The following is a 19216-nucleotide window of genomic DNA, read 5'->3' on the forward strand; positions in this document are numbered from 1 at the left end:
TTTTCCGAACGCCCGTTTCTTCAGAACTATGGAACTGAAATATGCCACGAAATATGTCTAATGCGGCGTACTTTATACATCAATATGAAATGTGAAAATTAGTTCATAGTCTACATTATGACACACATTAATACAGCGACCCGGGTACAGTATAAATAGACAATTTTGGTGCAATCGGTGAGACATCTTGAACCTTTATCCACAAATATTGTACCGTGTCATATTTTCCTGATTTCTATCTAGACCATGACATCAAATAAACACTGGGAATCATTGTTGTATTGTTATGTAAACTTAATCAGGGGTAATATAAATGCCATATCAATTTCACTTCACTTTTTAGAAACTTTCCGTGACGTATATATATACTACACAAATATAGTGTACGTCAGCATTTAGTAATACATATATATACTGCACAAATATAGTGTACGTCAGCATTTAGTAATACATATATATACTACACAAATATAGTGTACGTCAGCATTTAGTAATACATATATATGCTACACAAATATAGTGTACGTCAGCATTTAGTAATACATATATGTACTACATAAATATAGTGTGCGTCAGCATTTAGTAATACAAATATATACTACACAAATATAGTGTACGTCGGCATTAAAACTAATTCATCTCGCCCCTCTCCAAGATTTCAAATGGGTAACAACACGTAAACTTATTACTGTCATTTTTGAAACAGTCAAAATTAGTACACTAAAACATTGAGATGTTCGAAATTTTATAAGTATTACTATTGTTGAAATTGGTAAAATTACAAAAAAGAAATTAAAATTCATTAAAAATTACATGACTGATATAAACAAATCAGCGATAGGGGGCGCTTCGTGCACCATTTGAGACAGAGTGACAACAGCGTTTTAGGGATAAGGTCTACGGACTCTACGGTGCTACAAACACCGGTGCCACACTGGTGTTTTTTTCACACACGTTTTAAACGTTTATCACGTGGTTTATGTTTACTATCGAATAAGTGATTTTTCAATCGCAGTCGGACAAAAACAACAACGCAACTTAATTAACAAACAATAACGTGAACGTTAAACAAAGGAATCCTGCAGGTAGGCCAGACTCTCTGGTTCTCACCACAAGGGGTTACGATCCCCCTACCAATCCCTAAGCAGAAATAAAACACACTACAATGTATAAAAACTACGTGGACCACACTACGGGTAAACGTGTTGTTATAAGGTCTTTAATTAAAAGTAAGTAGGATCATAAAATCAACGTGGCAGCATGTAAATGCGTGTACCACCCTACGTAGCGTACTTGATGCTCGGTGCCAGACTCACCGTGAAGTTCGTAACCAGATGTTCCGCAAAAAACCGATTATATACAGATATTGAGTAGTACAATAATATGCTATTAATAATAATATAGGACTTATTTTTACTATAAAATAAATAATATACGCATGATCGCCAGGGTATATTGTTCGTAAATATATTCATAAAGAGAACCAGGAGACAGTTTGTCCATAATAGATGGACTTTGTTGTTACCAATGTGGCCAAACCCTTTCAACCGACTCTAAACATGTATGACTGTAACACTTCATAGACTACTATACATCCGTACATTTGTTGGCACGTGACACGTGCTGGTTCGTTTAGACGATCGATTATGTTTGTGACCAAGTATACATTCATTCGTTTTTCATTTTTCTGTATTTTAATATGATTTTGTAGGCGCCATGGGACGCTTCTAATCATTTTTTTAATGTTTCATCCAACTGTTTTTCTGATTCATCTCATCTCAATAACATTCATTAAATTTTCATGATTTTTTAAAGATAAAAATAAAAGATTCGCTGTTTTTTTAAATTACCACGATACCGTGATGCAGCGTATATCACTTCATCAGATGTGGAATATGTTTTCCAGTTCACTGCATTTTCAGTTTATTTATTTTATTTTTTTTGGTGTTTGCCACGCACACCATACATTCTATAGAATAATGTGTAATCTATCGAAATAACATCGCAGTCACAGGCGGTCCTTTCACTAAGATAAATTAATTTCCATTGCATTATTGGTATATATTTTAAAATGCAAGGTAAAGTAGGGCAGTGTATTTGTGATTCATTGTCACTAGAGGTTACAGTAGTTGTATAACTTGCCTGGAAATAAACATTCCCATCTGCCTATAATAATCGCTTAAATGACGTGCTTGTCATCCATGTGTAAATATGAATAAATTAAATGCGAGGGAAACACGTGGTGTTTCTCGTATATACTCAACGCGCGCGCACACACACACACACACACACACTGACACGGCGTGGTATAAACACGGTTCAACTTATTTTGGAACGACATCTTTTTATTACAGCTCCGCCCATTTCGACACTCACTCTCATTAATGAAATATGATATAGGTATAAATTCAACAAGTGGAATTACAGCGTAACTGAATACGAGGCAGTAACGGTTAAAGGTGAGTAGGATTACGTATACACATCACCACACATGTTATCAACGTCCCCATATCGAGATGAGTGTAAACATTACACACAAACATCAGCACACATATACTGTGACATATTGCCTGTTTCGTTCCAACTGACATTGTTATAACGTTCCTCGTGTTGATGTTTGTTTCTCCGGGTCAGGCTAATATGTTGCATTCTGTGCCGACCACCTCGCTCACATGGGTATGTAGAAGAAGAGAGCGATAATTGTTAAACTTCTTCACATACATCCTTGGTATCTAACACTGCGACGGTGAATTAAAACAACTGTGTACATTATTTTGTCAGAATTGAGTTTTTCTATATTGTAATTTTTCTACTGATACCTACCTGGAGGCGTTTGAGCTACCCGCGTATCTATCCATTGAGACTAATTCTGGAAAAGTAGTAAAATGTATCTATATATAAACATACCTATTTACTGCAGTAATATGTCAAGCTATAAACAGCACTTTGATGTGAGACTATTTACAAAATTGTGTTCACAAAGTTAACCAAATATTATTCCAAAATAGCTATTTTGTAGGTAAAACTTCAAATAATTATTTTAACGTTTCTTTCAGCTGACGTCACTATTAAATATTCTGAAATATGGCGAAATATATGAAACTTAGAAAACAATGGCAAGATATAACATTTGGATTGTCTTATTTGAGCAAATTTATGCTTTTTTCTGTTTTTTCTCGTATATCTGCCAAATGTTCTACGTTTTTCGACAAATTCAATTGGTATCTACGCCTGCTGGATGTAATATATTTTGAAATAACAGCCCTTCGACAAGACATATGTGCAAATTCTAAGAGACAAACGATATATAGGGAAGGTTGAAAGGGCAGTGGTCGTGTTCGTGTTTGATATTAGTCCCATGCGACATTTATAGCGCAAATAATATACATTTGTTTACAGGATTTGCGAACGCGACATGCACAGTAGCCGCCACCTTTAGTGTGGTATCGTGTATATCCCCCGTCATTTACACTCATTGAAAAGAGATACAAATATGTCACAGAATTTATATAATATCATTTAAAATTATTAGTGATAAAAATGGAAATTAGCATATGAGCAACCGTGGTATTGTTGGTGTTCTGTTGTTTTAGCTGTGACAAAAATAACGGTATTCGATTCAGACCACTCAATATTTGTTGACCTCGTGTTATTTTTAGACTGCGGTGTTTTTACCCTCGTCAAAAAAATAACAATGGCACATAGAGCGAAACAGAAACAACATTCGTTTTTTTCTGCAAGCTCCGCAGTGCTGGTTACCTTGTAGTACAAACACACGCTATGCATATTGACAATGAAACTATTTCGACTCTCATTTTCGGCAAAGAATCAACGCTAACGATTTCTTTTCTAAATATGGATATTCTAGTTATGTGCACATTGATATTACAGTGCTTTCATTATTAACCACGAGTGGGCCTGTGAAAATTGGGGAGAGGAGAAAAATTATACACAATTGCAATTAGGGTGGGGGTGTGGCATAATATAGGGGGTGCCGGGTGACGGTAAATAGATGATAATTGTAAACTTTATTCAGGCTATGACGTCAGATACAGGGCATGGAATATACGTTTTCATTTTGGGAGACGGCGAGAGGCCGTAATCCCGGAGGACGGAAAGAAACGCATTTTCAGCCCAAGTTTATCTAGTGACCTGACTGAACAATGAGTAGAAATACATGTACGGGTCGTAACTAATTGAATATAAACATAACAGTGGGTATTAACACCTTGACCTGTCTTGAATGGCCAGGTCATGAGTGACGCGGTGTTTGGTGTCAACGGGTGTTAAGCCACAATTTTGGTAAATTCATCTATTTTGGTAAATTCATCTATTTTGGTACCCGCGAAAAGAAACATATTTACACACATTATGCGGGTTTCAGCCAACCAGTTATGTAACTGGTGCAAGTCTTTGAAGTTAAACGTCCTCGTTTAAAAACGAAACAAATCAACTCAATTTGAAAGAAAAACTGTTCCAGTTAAATAACATCTTTTGAAATACAAAATGTATAGGTATGTCTCTCTGTCTCTGAAGGGCCTGTTACAGTCTCCAATTTATAATAAAAAACAATAAATATAATAAATTGGCATTTAATCCTTTGTATTCTTACTCATAGATATAAGCATAGTCAAACACGTACAAATGCAGCTGCCATATATCTCACTAGCGGAGCAGTAAATACTATTATATTATCGAAACACACAACACATGTGTCATGGTACTTCTAAGGTACGAGTACACTTTAAATCCACCATTCTATATGACCGATATTTGTTTTTAATTAGATAATTCTATCGAAAATGATTGCGTTATGGAATAATACGTATGTGGTCGCGCCACTTCTATTTCGTTATAAAAGTGCTATTCAAATCAAAATATTTAAATTCACAGAATAAAGAAACTATTCTAAAAACAACACATTAATTGTTATTCTGTGAAATCTCTTAGCAAATGTGGGGCGTAATCCTTCTTATCATATTTCTTGATTTATTTAAACCTTGATGAAATACTTGGTCTTGAGAGAAATGTTTAAGTTTATCGGCATAAAGAAATTCCCAAAGAAATGTCAGTCAATATGAGGAGAACACACAAATATATATCTCAACATCACAAAAATAGTTTATAAATTCGACAATATGATTCCTACGTTTTTTATATCGAGATTATACGTGTTACATATGCGATGTACCGTGTTCGCCTTCTTAATAATATAACCAAGTTCCTGTTTTCACTCTCACGGTTCTGCTTGGTGTAGCTGTTTACCTGTCTTACTCAATATATTGTCAAATGATGTTCAAAACTTAGCAATGCGGACTATTGGACTTTGCAAGGTATTAGGAGGGGAGGGCCCAGGAGTATCTATATATTCAGTTTTTGCACAGGTCCCAATAGGCCTGGACATAACTGCTGTGTGTCTCGAGTGGTGATTAATGCGTAACACCTCAACGGACACGTTGTTGCCAAACTGGATAAGTAAGATTTTTTAAAATGCGTCTACATTATAGTGTAGGAAATTGCTGGAGGGACATTTTTTAGTTAATTCTGATACAGCTCCCCATAAAGTTTGATTTATAACCCAAATCAAGCCCACCCAAACAAACACGTTCAAAGAGGCGCAAACAAGAAGCTGTATAGACTAAAAACAGTCCAGTTCTTCATGTTGTTTCTCACTAGAAGAGAGAGGAAAGTAGTTATAAACAGTGAACAAGTGACAAAGTAGCACAAACTACCCCCATGACATAACAGCACAAGCCATATACCCTGGGTCCTCCAGTATAGTGTGAGATAGCAACCTCGGCTGAGAAGTTAGTGAACCCTTCCTTATTGGGTTGTTATGTAGCTACGAGTTAACACACAATCAGATTTACGAGAATGATACAAGAATCCGTTAATAATCACTCTGAACAAGGTCGTGTGTTCAGCCCATGGCTCTCACTTTAACAAGTGGCGCAATCATTATTTGCCAGCGACTAGTAAATTATAATTCACTATGCCGAACATTCATTTTCAATTGTTGTTAATGGTCAACAAATGTAATCTTCCCAACCTTGAGTGTCAAATTTAAACGTGTCACTCATGTACTGTTATTTTGAAGGTAATTATTGAATTTGTGTTCTAATTGTGTATTGACTGTTTATACCGCAGACACCTATCGTCAATACAGTTATGTTTGCAAACGTGTGTCGGTGAAGCAAAGCAGATGAATATGAGAAAACACTAAATCGGCAAATAAAATTCATAATTGGACCGATTTTTCAGGAACCTGGTGAAAATCGACAATAACTCGCAACCCACAAAAATAACGTTCAATTATACTAGTTAAATTAGGATATTATCAAATAATCTAAGGACCCTCAGACACGTGCTATTGGAACATAGGTGGACTCCCTAGCCTGGTCTATTGCATTAAAATTGCAATCACTAGATCCTAACACTTCTGGTGGAATAACTATTATTTCGGTATTAAATAAATGAAATACCCCATGTACAACAATGCGCCCAGGCTGAATGGTTTGGTAGATATAGGACAACGCTCATAGGAGATGTGTTTGAGCTCTTCCTGCTGACAAATAAATAAATAAATAAATAATAAAAATAAATAAATAAATAAATAAATAAATAAATAAATAAATAAATAAATAAATAAATAAATAAATAAATAAATAAATAAATAAATAAATAAATAAATAAATAAATAAATAAATAAAAACGGCCTTCTTACAGTTGCACCCGAACTCAATATGATAATTTTTTAGTTCAAGGGTAAAATGAAAACTATGCATAACAGTATTGTACACACAGTGAGATAAACATCTTATTGAATTCTATTACACACTGTTACATACGACGTGTTGTGGTGTTACAGTAGAACCCAATTAATTCACACAATAACAGTTATTTTAAGAAACTGTTGATGCGATATCAGAGGTTTCAATTCACATAAATATTGTACCGTATTGTAACATTGTGTTCTTTATTGAATACTATTGATTGGTATAAAATGGAGCGTACTTAACATTTCCAAACAATATGCCATTTTCATCAGCCAACTATGCGTAAAAAGTCGTCATATAACCCCCCTTGGAAATCATGTTCCAATACTGCCGTGCTTTGTTTCAACATTATTTTTCGACCTTTTCTATGGTTCGAATTACTAAAAATTTGTTCAATTTGTCAAGATTTTAATTTAGCAACATATGTTTAACTCCACACCCAGAAGTGTAAATTTATGCACATTCTTTTAAAATGGTGATCAGAGTTGATGCCAATGAAATAAAATAATAATAATAATAAAACGAACACGCATTAGCAAATTTTCAAACCCGTTATAAAGTGCTGAATACAATAATGTTTATGTTTAATAAATAAACATGACCTGAACTCGTTTCAACGGAAGCAGCTGTACATATACAATGCATTTACTAGTGAGATGTATCCTGGAGATCATTTATTTATTTATTTATTTATTTATTTATTTATTTATTTATTTATTTATTTATTTATTTATTTATTTATTTATTTATTTATTTATTCAATTACAAGTACGCTTGAAAGAAACTATAGATAACTTCAAGCACAAACATAAATAGCCGGGTAAAAAGACAATGATATCAAAAGAATGATATTAACAGCAAAGGAATAAAAATTGACCCTTAAAATTATAAACAAATAAAGAAAATTGCCTCCAATATGTTCGTCTATTTTAAAGCGGTGGTGGACAAAATCACTTGAGAACGCTCCAGTTTCTGAACGCCGGGAACAGCCACTGGTGGCGCACCAAAGTTTCTAGACGCCGGGAACAGCCACTGGTGGCGCACCAAAGTTTCTGGACGCCGGGAACAGCCACTGGTGGCGCACCAAAGTTTCTGGACAGCACTTGCAGTGACGGATCTAGAGGGGGAGGGGTTCTTGGGGTCCGGACCCCCCCCCCCCCCGTTGACAAATTTATTCAATTTGTTTTTGTATAATTTAAAAAATCATTAACTTAGTCTGGCGATTTTAAAGTTTGGACCCTCATCAAAAAATCCTGTATCCGCCCCTGACTTGTTAAATCTGGTGTGGGGTAGTAGAAAGAGAGTACAGCCTCCTAATAACAACACAAGACAGGGTGGAAAAAATCATGTACTTGTGGCGTGGTATATAGTTGGTACAAAGTGTTCGTAGATCTGGAAAGGTAATAGCACATACCTGCTGTAAGCCAGTGTCGTTGACATTGACAAAGTGTGACAAAGTCTATGGATCTACATATACACACACTTCCACGTCTGACATCACCAATCATTCTTTCAACAGGTTCTATGTCTACTTCAGTTAACTTCATCGATTCCAGTTCTTTTTCTCTTAACTCTGAACCAGATATTGCATTATATAACATTTAATGGTTTTGATACTACTGACATTTTTAAAATTTCGTTTGAAAAAACGTTGCCATAGCAACTACATGTATAATGTATGCGTGTGTATATATTCCCCGTGCTTGTTAAAACAATGCAAAATTGGTCACAGAATATGCATAGTGAGTAGATGTGTATTTATCACAGAATATGCATAGTGAGTAGATGTGTATCTATCACAGAATATGCATAGTGATTAGGTGTGTATTTGTTACAGAATATGCATAGTGAGTAGATGTGTATTTACCACAGAATATGCATAGTGAGAAGGTGTGTATTTATCACAGAATATGCATAGTGAGTAGATGTGTATTTATCACAGAATATGCATAGTGATTAGATGTGTATTTATCACAGAATATGCATAGTGAGTAGATGTGTATTTATCACAGAATATGCATAGTGAGAAGGTGTGTATTTATCACAGAATATGCATAGTGAGTAGATGTGTATTTATCACAGAATATGCATAGTGAGAAGGTGTGTATTTATCACAGAATATGCATAGCGAGTAGATGTGTATTTACCACAGAATATGCATAGTGAGTAGATGTGTATTTACCACAGAATATGCATAGTGAGAAGGTGTGTATTTATCACAGAATATGCATAGTGAGTAGATGTGTATTTATCACAGAATATGCATAGTGAGTAGATGTGTATTTACCACAGAATATGCATAGTGAGAAGGTGTGTATTTATCACAGAATATGCATAGTGAGTAGATGTGTATTTACCACAGAATATGCATAGTGAGAAGGTGTGTATTTATCACAGAATATGCATAGTGAGTAGATGTGTATTTATCACAGAATATGCATAGTGATTAGATGTGTATTTATCACAGAATATGCATAGCGAGTAGATGTGTATTTATCACAGAATATGCATAGTGAGTAGATGTGTATTTATCACAGAATATGCATAGCGAGTAGATGTGTATTTATCACAGAATATGCATAGTGAGTAGATGTGTATTTATCACAGAATATGCATAGCGAGTAGATGTGTATTTATCACAGAATATGCATAGTGAGTAGATGTGTATTTATCACAGAATATGCATAGCGAGTAGATGTGTATTTATCACAGAATATGCATAGTGAGTAGGTGTGTATTTATCACAGAATATGCATAGTGAGTAGATGTGTATTTATCACAGAATATGCATAGTGAGTAGGTGTGTATTTATCACAGAATATGCATAGTGAGTAGATGTGTATGTATCACAGAATATGCATAGTGAGTAGATGTGTATTTATCACAGAATATGAATAGTGAGTAGATGTGTATTTATCACAGAATATGCATAGTGAGTAGATGTGTATTTATCACAGAATATGCATAGTGAGTAGATGTGTATCTATCACAGAATATGCATAGTGAGTAGATGTGTATTTATCACTGAATATGCATAGTGAGTAGGTGTGTATTTATCACAGAATATGCATAGTGAGTAGATGTGTATTTATCACAGAATATGCATAGTGAGTAGATGTGTATTTATCACAAAATATGCATAGTGAGTAGATATGTATTTATCACAGAATTTGCATAGTGAGTAGATGTGTATTTGTCACAGAATATGCATAGTGAGTAGATGTGTATTTGTCACAGAATATGCATAGTGAGTAGATGTGTATTTGTCACAGAATATGCATAGTGAGTAGATGTGTATTTGTTACAGAATATGCATAGTGAGTAGATGTGTATTTATCACAGAATATGCATAGTGAGTAGATGTGTATTTATCACAGAATATGCATAGTGAGTAGATGTGTATTTGTCACAGAATATGCATAGTGAATAGGTGTGTATTTGTCACAGAATATGCATAGTGAGTAGATGTGTATTTATCACAGAATATGCATAGTGAGTAGATGTGTATTTGTCACAGAATATGCATAGTGATTAGGTGTGTATTTGTCACAGAATATGCATAGTGATTAGGTGTGTATTTGTTACAGAATATGCATAGTGATTAGGTGTGTATTTATCACAGAATATGCATAGTGAGTAGATGTGTATTTTTCACAGAATATGCATAGTGAGTAGATGTGCATTTGTCACAGAATATGCATAGTGAGAAGGTGTGTATTTGTCACAGAATATGCATAGTGATTAGATGTGTATTTATCACAGAATATGCATAGTGAGTAGATGTGTATTTATCACTGAATATGCATAGTGAGTAGATGTGTATTTATCACAGAATATGCATAGTGATTAGGTGTGTATTTGTCACAGAATATGCATAGTGATTAGATGTGTATTTATCACAGAATATGCATAGTGAGTAGATGTGTATTTATCACTGAATATGCATAGTGAGTAGATGTGTATTTATCACAGAATATGCATAGTGATTAGGTGTGTATTTGTCACAGAATATGCATAGTGAGTAGATGTATATTTATCACAGAATATGCATAGTGAGTAGATGTGTATTTGTTACAGAATATGCATAGTGAGTAGATGTGTATTTATCACAGAATATGCATAGTGAGTAGATGTGTATTTATCACAGAATATGCATAGTGAGTAGATGTGTATTTGTCACAGAATATGCATAGTGAATAGATGTGTATTTGTCACAGAATATGCATAGTGAGTAGATGTGTATTTATCACGGAATATGCATAGTGAGTAGATGTGTATTTGTCACAGAATATGCATAGTGATTAGGTGTGTATTTGTCACAGAATATGCATAGTGATTAGGTGTGTATTTGTCACAGAATATGCATAGTGATTAGGTGTGTATTTGTCACAGAATATGCATAGTGAGTAGATGTGTATTTGTCACAGAATATGCATAGTGAGTAGGTGTGTATTTGTCACAGAATATGCATAGTGAGTAGATGTGTATTTGTCACAGAATATGCATAGTGATTAGGTGTGTATTTATCACAGAATATTCATAGTGAGTAGGTGTGTATTTGTCACAGAATATGCATAGTGAGTAGATGTGTATTTGTCACAGAATATGCATAGTGAGTAGATGTGTATTTATCACAGAATATGCATAGTGAGTAGATGTGTATTTGTCACAGAATATGCATAGTGAGTAGATGTGTATTTGTCACAGAATATGCATAGTGAGTAGATGTGTATTTGTCACAGAATATGCATAGTGAGTAGATGTGTATTTGTCACAGAATATGCATAGTGAGTAGATGTGTATTTATCACAGAATATGCATAGTGAGTAGATGTGTATTTATCACAGAATATGCATAGTGAGTAGATGTGTATTTATCACAGAATATGCATAGTGGGTAGATGTGTATTTATAACAGAATATGCATAGTGAGTAGATGTGTATTTGTCACAGAATATGCATAGTGAATAGATGTGTATTTGTCACAGAATATGCATAGTGAGTAGATGTGTATTTATCACAGAATATGCATAGTGAGTAGATGTGTATTTGTCACAGAATTTGCATAGTGATTAGGTGTGTATTTGTCACAGAATATGCATAGTGATTAGGTGTGTATTTGTCACAGAATATGCATAGTGATTAGGTGTGTATTTATCACAGAATATGCATAGTGATTAGGTGTGTATTTGTCACAGAATATGCATAGTGATTAGGTGTGTATTTATCACAGAATATGCATAGTGAGTAGATGTGTATTTTTCACAGAATATGCATAGTGAGTTGATGTGTATTTGTCACAGAATATGCATAGTGAGTAGGTGTGTATTTGTCACAGAATATGCATAGTGATTAGGTGTGTATTTGTCACAGAATATGCATAGTGATTAGGTGTGTATTTGTCACAGAATATTCATAGTGAGTAGGTGTGTATTTGTCACAGAATATGCATAGTGAGTAGATGTGTATTTGTCACAGAATATGCATAGTGAGTAGATGTGTATTTATCACAGAATATGCATAGTGAGTAGATGTGTATTTGTCACAGAATATGCATAGTGAGTAGATGTGTATTTGTCACAGAATATGCATAGTGAGTAGATGTGTATTTGTCACAGAATATGCATAGTGAGTAGATGTGTATTTGTCACAGAATATGCATAGTGAGTAGATGTGTATTTATCACAGAATATGCATAGTGAGTAGATGTGTATTTATCACAGAATATGCATAGTGGGTAGATGTGTATTTATCACAGAATATGCATAGTGAGTAGGTGTGTATTTATCACCAAATATGCATAGTGAGTAGATGTGTATTTATCACAGAATATGCATAGTGAGTAGATGTGTATTTATCACAGAATATGCATAGTGAGTAGATGTGTATTTATCACAGAATATGCATAGTGAGTAGATGTGTATTTATCACAGACTATGCATAGTGAGTAGATGTGTATTTATCACAGAATATGCATAGTGAGTAGATGTGTATTTATCACTGAATATGCATAGTGAGTAGATGTGTATTTATCACAGAATATGCATAGTGAGTAGATGTGTATTTATCACAGAATATGCATAGTGAGTAGATGTGTATTTATCACAGAATATGCATAGTGAGTAGATGTGTACTTATCACTGAATATGCATAGTGAGTAGATGTGTATTTGTCACAGAATATGCATAGTGAGTAGATGTGTATTTGTCACAGAATATGCATAGTGAGTAGATTTGTATTTATCACAGAATATGCATAGTGAGTAGATGTGTATTTATCACAGAATATGCATAGTGAGTAGATGTGTATTTATCACAGAATATGCATAGTGAGTAGATGTGTATTTATCACAGAATATGCATAGTGAATATGTGTGTATTTGTCACAGAATATGCATATTGAGTAGATGTGTATTTATCACAGAATATGCATAGTGAGTAGATGTGTATTTGTCACAGAATATGCATAGTGATTAGGTGTGTATTTATCACAGAATATGCATAGTGATTAGGTGTGTATTTGTCACAGAATATGCATAGTGATTAGGTGTGTATTTATCACAGAATATGCATAGTGAGTAGATGTGTATTTTTCACAGAATATGCATAGTGAGTAGATGTGTATTTGTCACAGAATATGCATAGTGAGTAGGTGTGTATTTGTCACAGAATATGCATAGTGATTCGGTGTGTATTTGTCACAGAATATGCATAGTGATTAGGTGTGTATTTGTCACAGAATATGCATAGTGATTAGGTGTGTATTTATCACAGAATATGCATAGTGAGTAGATGTGTATTTGTCACAGAATATGCATAGTGAGTAGATGTGTATTTGTCACAGAATATGCATAGTGTGTAGGTGTGTATTTGTCACAGAATATGCATAGTGATTAGGTGTGTATTTGTCACAGAATATGCATAGTGATTAGGTGTGTATTTATCACAGAATATGCATAGTGAGTAGATGTGTATTTTTCACAGAATATGCATAGTGAGTAGATGTGTATTTGTCACGGAATATGCATAGTGAGTAGGTGTGTATTTGTCACAGAATATGCATAGTGATTAGGTGTGTATTTGTCACAGAATATGCATAGTGATTAGGTGTGTATTTGTCACAGAATATGCATAGTGATTAGGTGTGTATTTATCACAGAATATGCATAGTGAGTAGATGTGTATTTGTCACAGAATATGCATAGTGAGTAGATGTGTATTTGTCACAGAATATGCATAGTGTGTAGGTGTGTATTTGTCACAGAATATGCATAGTGATTAGGTATGTATTTGTCACAGAATATGCATAGTGATTAGGTGTGTATTTGTCACAGAATATGCATAGTGATTAGGTGTGTATTTGTCACAGAATATGCATAGTGAGTAGATGTGTATTTGTTACAGAATATGCATAGTGAGTAGGTGTGTATTTGTCACAGAATATGCATAGTGAGTAGATGTGTATTTGTCACAGAATATGCATAGTGATTAGGTGTGTATTTGTCACAGAATATTCATAGTGAGTAGGTGTGTATTTGTCACAGAATATGCATAGTGAGTAGATGTGTATTTGTCACAGAATATGCATAGTCAGTAGATGTGTATTTGTCACAGAATATGCATAGTGAGTAGGTGTGTATTTGTCACAGAATATGCATAGTGAGTAGATGTGTATTTGTCACAGAATATGCATAGTGAGTAGATGTGTATTTGTCACAGAATATGCATAGTGAGTAGATGTGTATTTATCACAGAATATGCATAGTGATTAGGTGTGTATTTGTCACAGAATATGCATCGTGATTAGGTGTGTATTTGTCACAGAATATGCATAGTGAGTAGGTGTGTATTTATCAAAGCTATACATTAATAAACTACATTAAAATAAAAGCGGCCACAGAATTGACCAACCACCCAATGTACTCTACTGCTATGTAAATAACCAGATTACTAAATAACCGACAATGTCATACGGCTTAATTTTGTTAATGATTTGTGACCATTTAGATTCAGCGCGCATGCTCGAGAATGCAACATGGTCTGCTTGTGTGAGGAAGACAGATATTTATGGCGCGCGTGTTCCCTTTCTTTAAGCAGTGTATATCACTGTGGTGATCGTCTCTTTCTGAATTGTACCACAGAACATTGATTACAATGAATTGTTCGGTGCTTTCATGAATGTTGCTCACTTGAATGAGAGTTTGGAACTTAGTTGAATAATGTCTGATTTTGTTTTAAAGTATAAGCAAACCGTTCATGTATTTTCATATGTGTCATGTGACACTGTTATCGGACAATACGGATGCACACTAAGACCATGTGAGTTTCACGTGCCGAAATGACATGTTCATGTTCCGACCAAACATCAAAACGGTCAGACTCGCCTGTGTTCCAGCTAACTGGTTTCAATGCATGATCTGCTGTGCGATTCTATGTTATGTCAGATAAACTAAACGTTACAGCAAACATTATGACACCATCGAAGTTAGCTGTGTCTGAAACGAGTCAAAAAAACTTCGAGCACAAATCACTTTTCCGTATTATACAGTACTACGGCAGGCGCGCACACACAATGTGTAACCATTGTTGTCACATGCAATAATTGAATATGTAACAAACCCATTCTACCATATGTGTCACACTATGCCAATTAGCTTCCAGATTACTATAGTATAATTTTCTTCCAGACATTATGGAGACAGAATTACATTTGAAAGGAATATGTTTGTTTTTGGCAGTCACGTGGGCATTCAGTACTAACCAATCACACGCTGAAAGCAACATTCGGGTAAGCAATGATATTATAGTCTCTAATCATATTTGGTTACACTATGTTAAGTCAATGTCCCACAATTCAAAGCATGTTGTTATTGTTTTTTAATAATTTTAATAGTTATGGATTTTAATTACAATGAGATAACATTTTAATATTCACTAGAACGACATTTTACGGCACGTTTGTAATATCAATTCATATTATCAGTAACCAAACAAGCTCCACCTTGTTCACAGTGCGGGGGTGTTTTGCAATAATATTTAGTATATTAGTTCGTGTTTCGACACAGATCAAAAAAGTTCTGTGGCATATTTTCTATGATAAGTCAAAAATAAAGTATATAATTCAGATACTCAAGGCTTCACTCAAGTTTACTCAGTTACGAAGAGTCACAGCAAAAAAATAATAATTTCAATAACTAATCTTAAATAGTTAAAACGTGTACTCCAGTCCAATATGCCACCACATTACTTCATTAACGTATGCAAATTAACAATATGCTAAGTTTTACATATTTATAATTTGTAATAGGAAAGACAATATGACGTTATATATTGCTGAACATAGTGCCGTTTCCATGGCAATGGTTCTATAAATACAAAATCTATAGGTATTTAAGATTAACATCTATTAACGAAATAGATGGTTCCGCTAACAACCCAATATTTAACGTTATCACATTAATATGCAAATGATGATTTGTATAACAAGTTATACATAAAGACTGGGACCAAGAATTTGCTAAACGATTCAAAATTAGATCCTTTGTAGTTTATAATTAGTAGTTTTAGACATGTAGTTCGAATGTATGAATGAATGAATGAATGATTGGTGCTGTTCACATAATAAAATGTATGAAATTGTATCCATTTTAATATCTTTGTAGCAATGCACTTGGACTGACCTCGAAAGATGTAATACGATATCAGCAGGTGTCTTATTGAATCCCATGAATTGGGATTTACCAGATACCATGCTATGGTGTCAATATGTGCAGGTAATACATTGTATAGATAATATAGTCACGTGTACAGAAATAGACAGTTGTACAAGAAATATGTATGTATTAAAGTTTATTATGCATTATTACAGAAAATATAAACATATGTAAAGGTAATATGAGCATTAGTACGTGTATACGTAATATAGGTATTTGTTCGAATAATACAACACACCGTACAGATAATATAGACGTGTATACAGGTCATTTGTATATGTGATATGACCATTTGTACCGGGAATATAGTCACTTGTAAACGTAGTTATCCGTACAGGTAATATCTCATTTGTGCAGATAATATTGTCCTACGTACAGGTAATATTAAATTTGTGCAGGTAATATAGTAATTTGTACCTTGTGTAGTCTTTTATAAAAGTCACATGGTCATATATACAGGGGTAAATAGTCATTTGTACAAGTAATTAGTCATTTGTACAAGTAATTAGTCATTTGTACAAGTAATTAGTCATTTGTACAAGTAATTAGTCATTTGTAGAGATAATATAAATACTTGTGTTTTCTTATAGAAACGCCGAGACTGTTTCTTTGCATTAAACTGTGACAAAAGTTCAGTAAATGAAACACCGTTTAATTTTACAACAATTTTAAAAAACCAAGTCCGTACTCATCTCATCTATATTGACCATGGATTCTGTGATTTATATACAAGCCAACATTACGGTGAGTGCAACATGCAAACCAGTTAGATGCATTATGAGTTGTTAATATAATAAATACGTTATGGTAGGTGTAATATGGTATAATTAGTTATAGTCATTATGGTGAGTGTTATTGTGGTAGTTGGACACTTTATAGTAAATGCAACATGCTAGTTAGACACCTTATGGTACGTTTAATACACTTGTTAGACACCTTATGATACATGTAATATACTGGTTAGACACCTTATGATACGTGTAATATACTGGTTTGACACCTTATGGTACGTTTAATATAATACTAGTTAGACATCTTATGGCATGTGTAATATACTAGTGGACACATTATGGTACGTGTGATATACTAGTTAGACACCTTATGGTACGTGTGATATACTAGTAAAACACCTTATGATACGTGTAATAAACTAGTTAGACACCTTATGGTACGTGTAATACACTGGTTAGACACCTGATGATACATGTAATACACTTGTTAGACACCTTATGATACGTGTAATATACTAGTTAGAAACCTTATGATACGTGTAATATACAGGTTTGACACCTTATGGTACGTTTAATATAATACTAGTTAGACATCTTATGGTACGTGTGATATACTAGTTAGACACCTTATGGTACGTGTGATATACTAGTAAAACACCTTATGATACGTGTAATATACTGGTTTGACGTATTATGGCATGTGTAATATACTAGTTGGACACATTATGGTACGTGTAATATACTGGTTAGACACATTATGGTACGTGTAATATACTGGTTTGACACATTATGGTACGAGTTATATATTAGTTAGACGTGTTATTGTCACATCATGCTCGGGGCTCAACGACACCTTGACGGATCCACTTCATCATAAGACTAATGTTATTTTAAGAATCTCTTTCCTTTTTCATGCTATTCGACTCTATTCAAACGCATTTAGTAACGTCACAGGCGTTGGTCAATGTAAACTACAGGTATTGATATAATGATGGGAACTGGATATTCTGTATTATACTGGATACTCCAATCATAACACATTACTAGTAGTGACAGGCCACGAAACTCTTTTCACTAGATTTCAAATACTCCATTCGGAGCGATTCACTGCATTTTTTAATTTTAACTCGCCAATGAACACATTTAAAAATAAGACGAATTTTAATTAAATATAGAATAACACAATATCTGCTCGTCTTTCAGATAATATGCCTGACTGCCACTCAGTATCTATCAAAAGAAATTGTCTACACCAGGCAGCGTTGTATGTTAAATCACCGGCTGCCCAGGCATGTACTGCTGTATTGAAAATACTTTTCTGCATCAACAGAAAACAAATTGAGTGCGGTGAACTGTATCCATCGCAACCAACGGAAACAAACATTTACAGAATGTACGATACAGGACACTGCCAGTATATTCCGTTTAATGAGTACCGACAGTCTGCCGAAATCTGGAGGAGTAAACACCCTAACGGTTTTTGCAGCAATTGTATGTGATACTTCTATCGTAATTTTATTGTAATATATACAGAGAGATTGAATGACGTCATTGCATTTTAATAACATAATAACAACTAAAATGTAAATTTAATTCTTGATTACATCATGGAAGGTACTAATGATTACACATTATGTTATCTACTTGATCGTGTAGAGAGCTGAATAATCGATAAGATGAACACGATCGCTGATAATATTCTGGTTATATGTGAACTCGAGGCTATATGTGATGATGGAGAAAATAGGAGGATAAACGTAATTGTTGTTTTAATTTATCTATTTCCCCCCCCCCCAAAAAAAAATCAACTCGCCGCGGTATACCATGGGTGTCTTGGGTGTTATGACGTATTACATTTAATTGCATTATTTGAGATTACTTTATGTAACTTTGGGGTGTAATCATCCGATTATTTAGACTGTGTTCCAGTCTGTTGCTGATGTGTTATTGCTACAGCATCGGGTGTCCATTTTGTGAACGGCGAGCCGCTTGCGTCGC

The 19216-nt window shown here is 34.1% G+C and overlaps 1 protein-coding gene across 1 annotated transcript; it reads left to right on the forward strand.

Annotated features, from left to right (window-relative positions):
* Positions 1-2271: 2271 nt before the first annotated feature.
* On the forward strand, positions 2272-19005 carry LOC144349558 (uncharacterized). Its single transcript, XM_078008100.2, has 5 exons — positions 2272-2459; positions 15462-15562; positions 16437-16547; positions 17078-17231; positions 18422-19005. The coding sequence occupies exons 2-5, from the start codon at positions 15467-15469 to the stop codon at positions 18715-18717; spliced, it is 657 nt and encodes a 218-aa protein (XP_077864226.2). The 5' UTR covers positions 2272-2459; positions 15462-15466; the 3' UTR covers positions 18718-19005.
* The last annotated feature ends 211 nt before the right edge of the window (positions 19006-19216 follow it).

This window comes from Saccoglossus kowalevskii, chromosome 1 (genome assembly GCF_978046115.1).
Source record: "Saccoglossus kowalevskii chromosome 1, keSacKowa6.1, whole genome shotgun sequence".
NCBI classification, from domain to species: domain Eukaryota; kingdom Metazoa; phylum Hemichordata; class Enteropneusta; family Harrimaniidae; genus Saccoglossus; species Saccoglossus kowalevskii.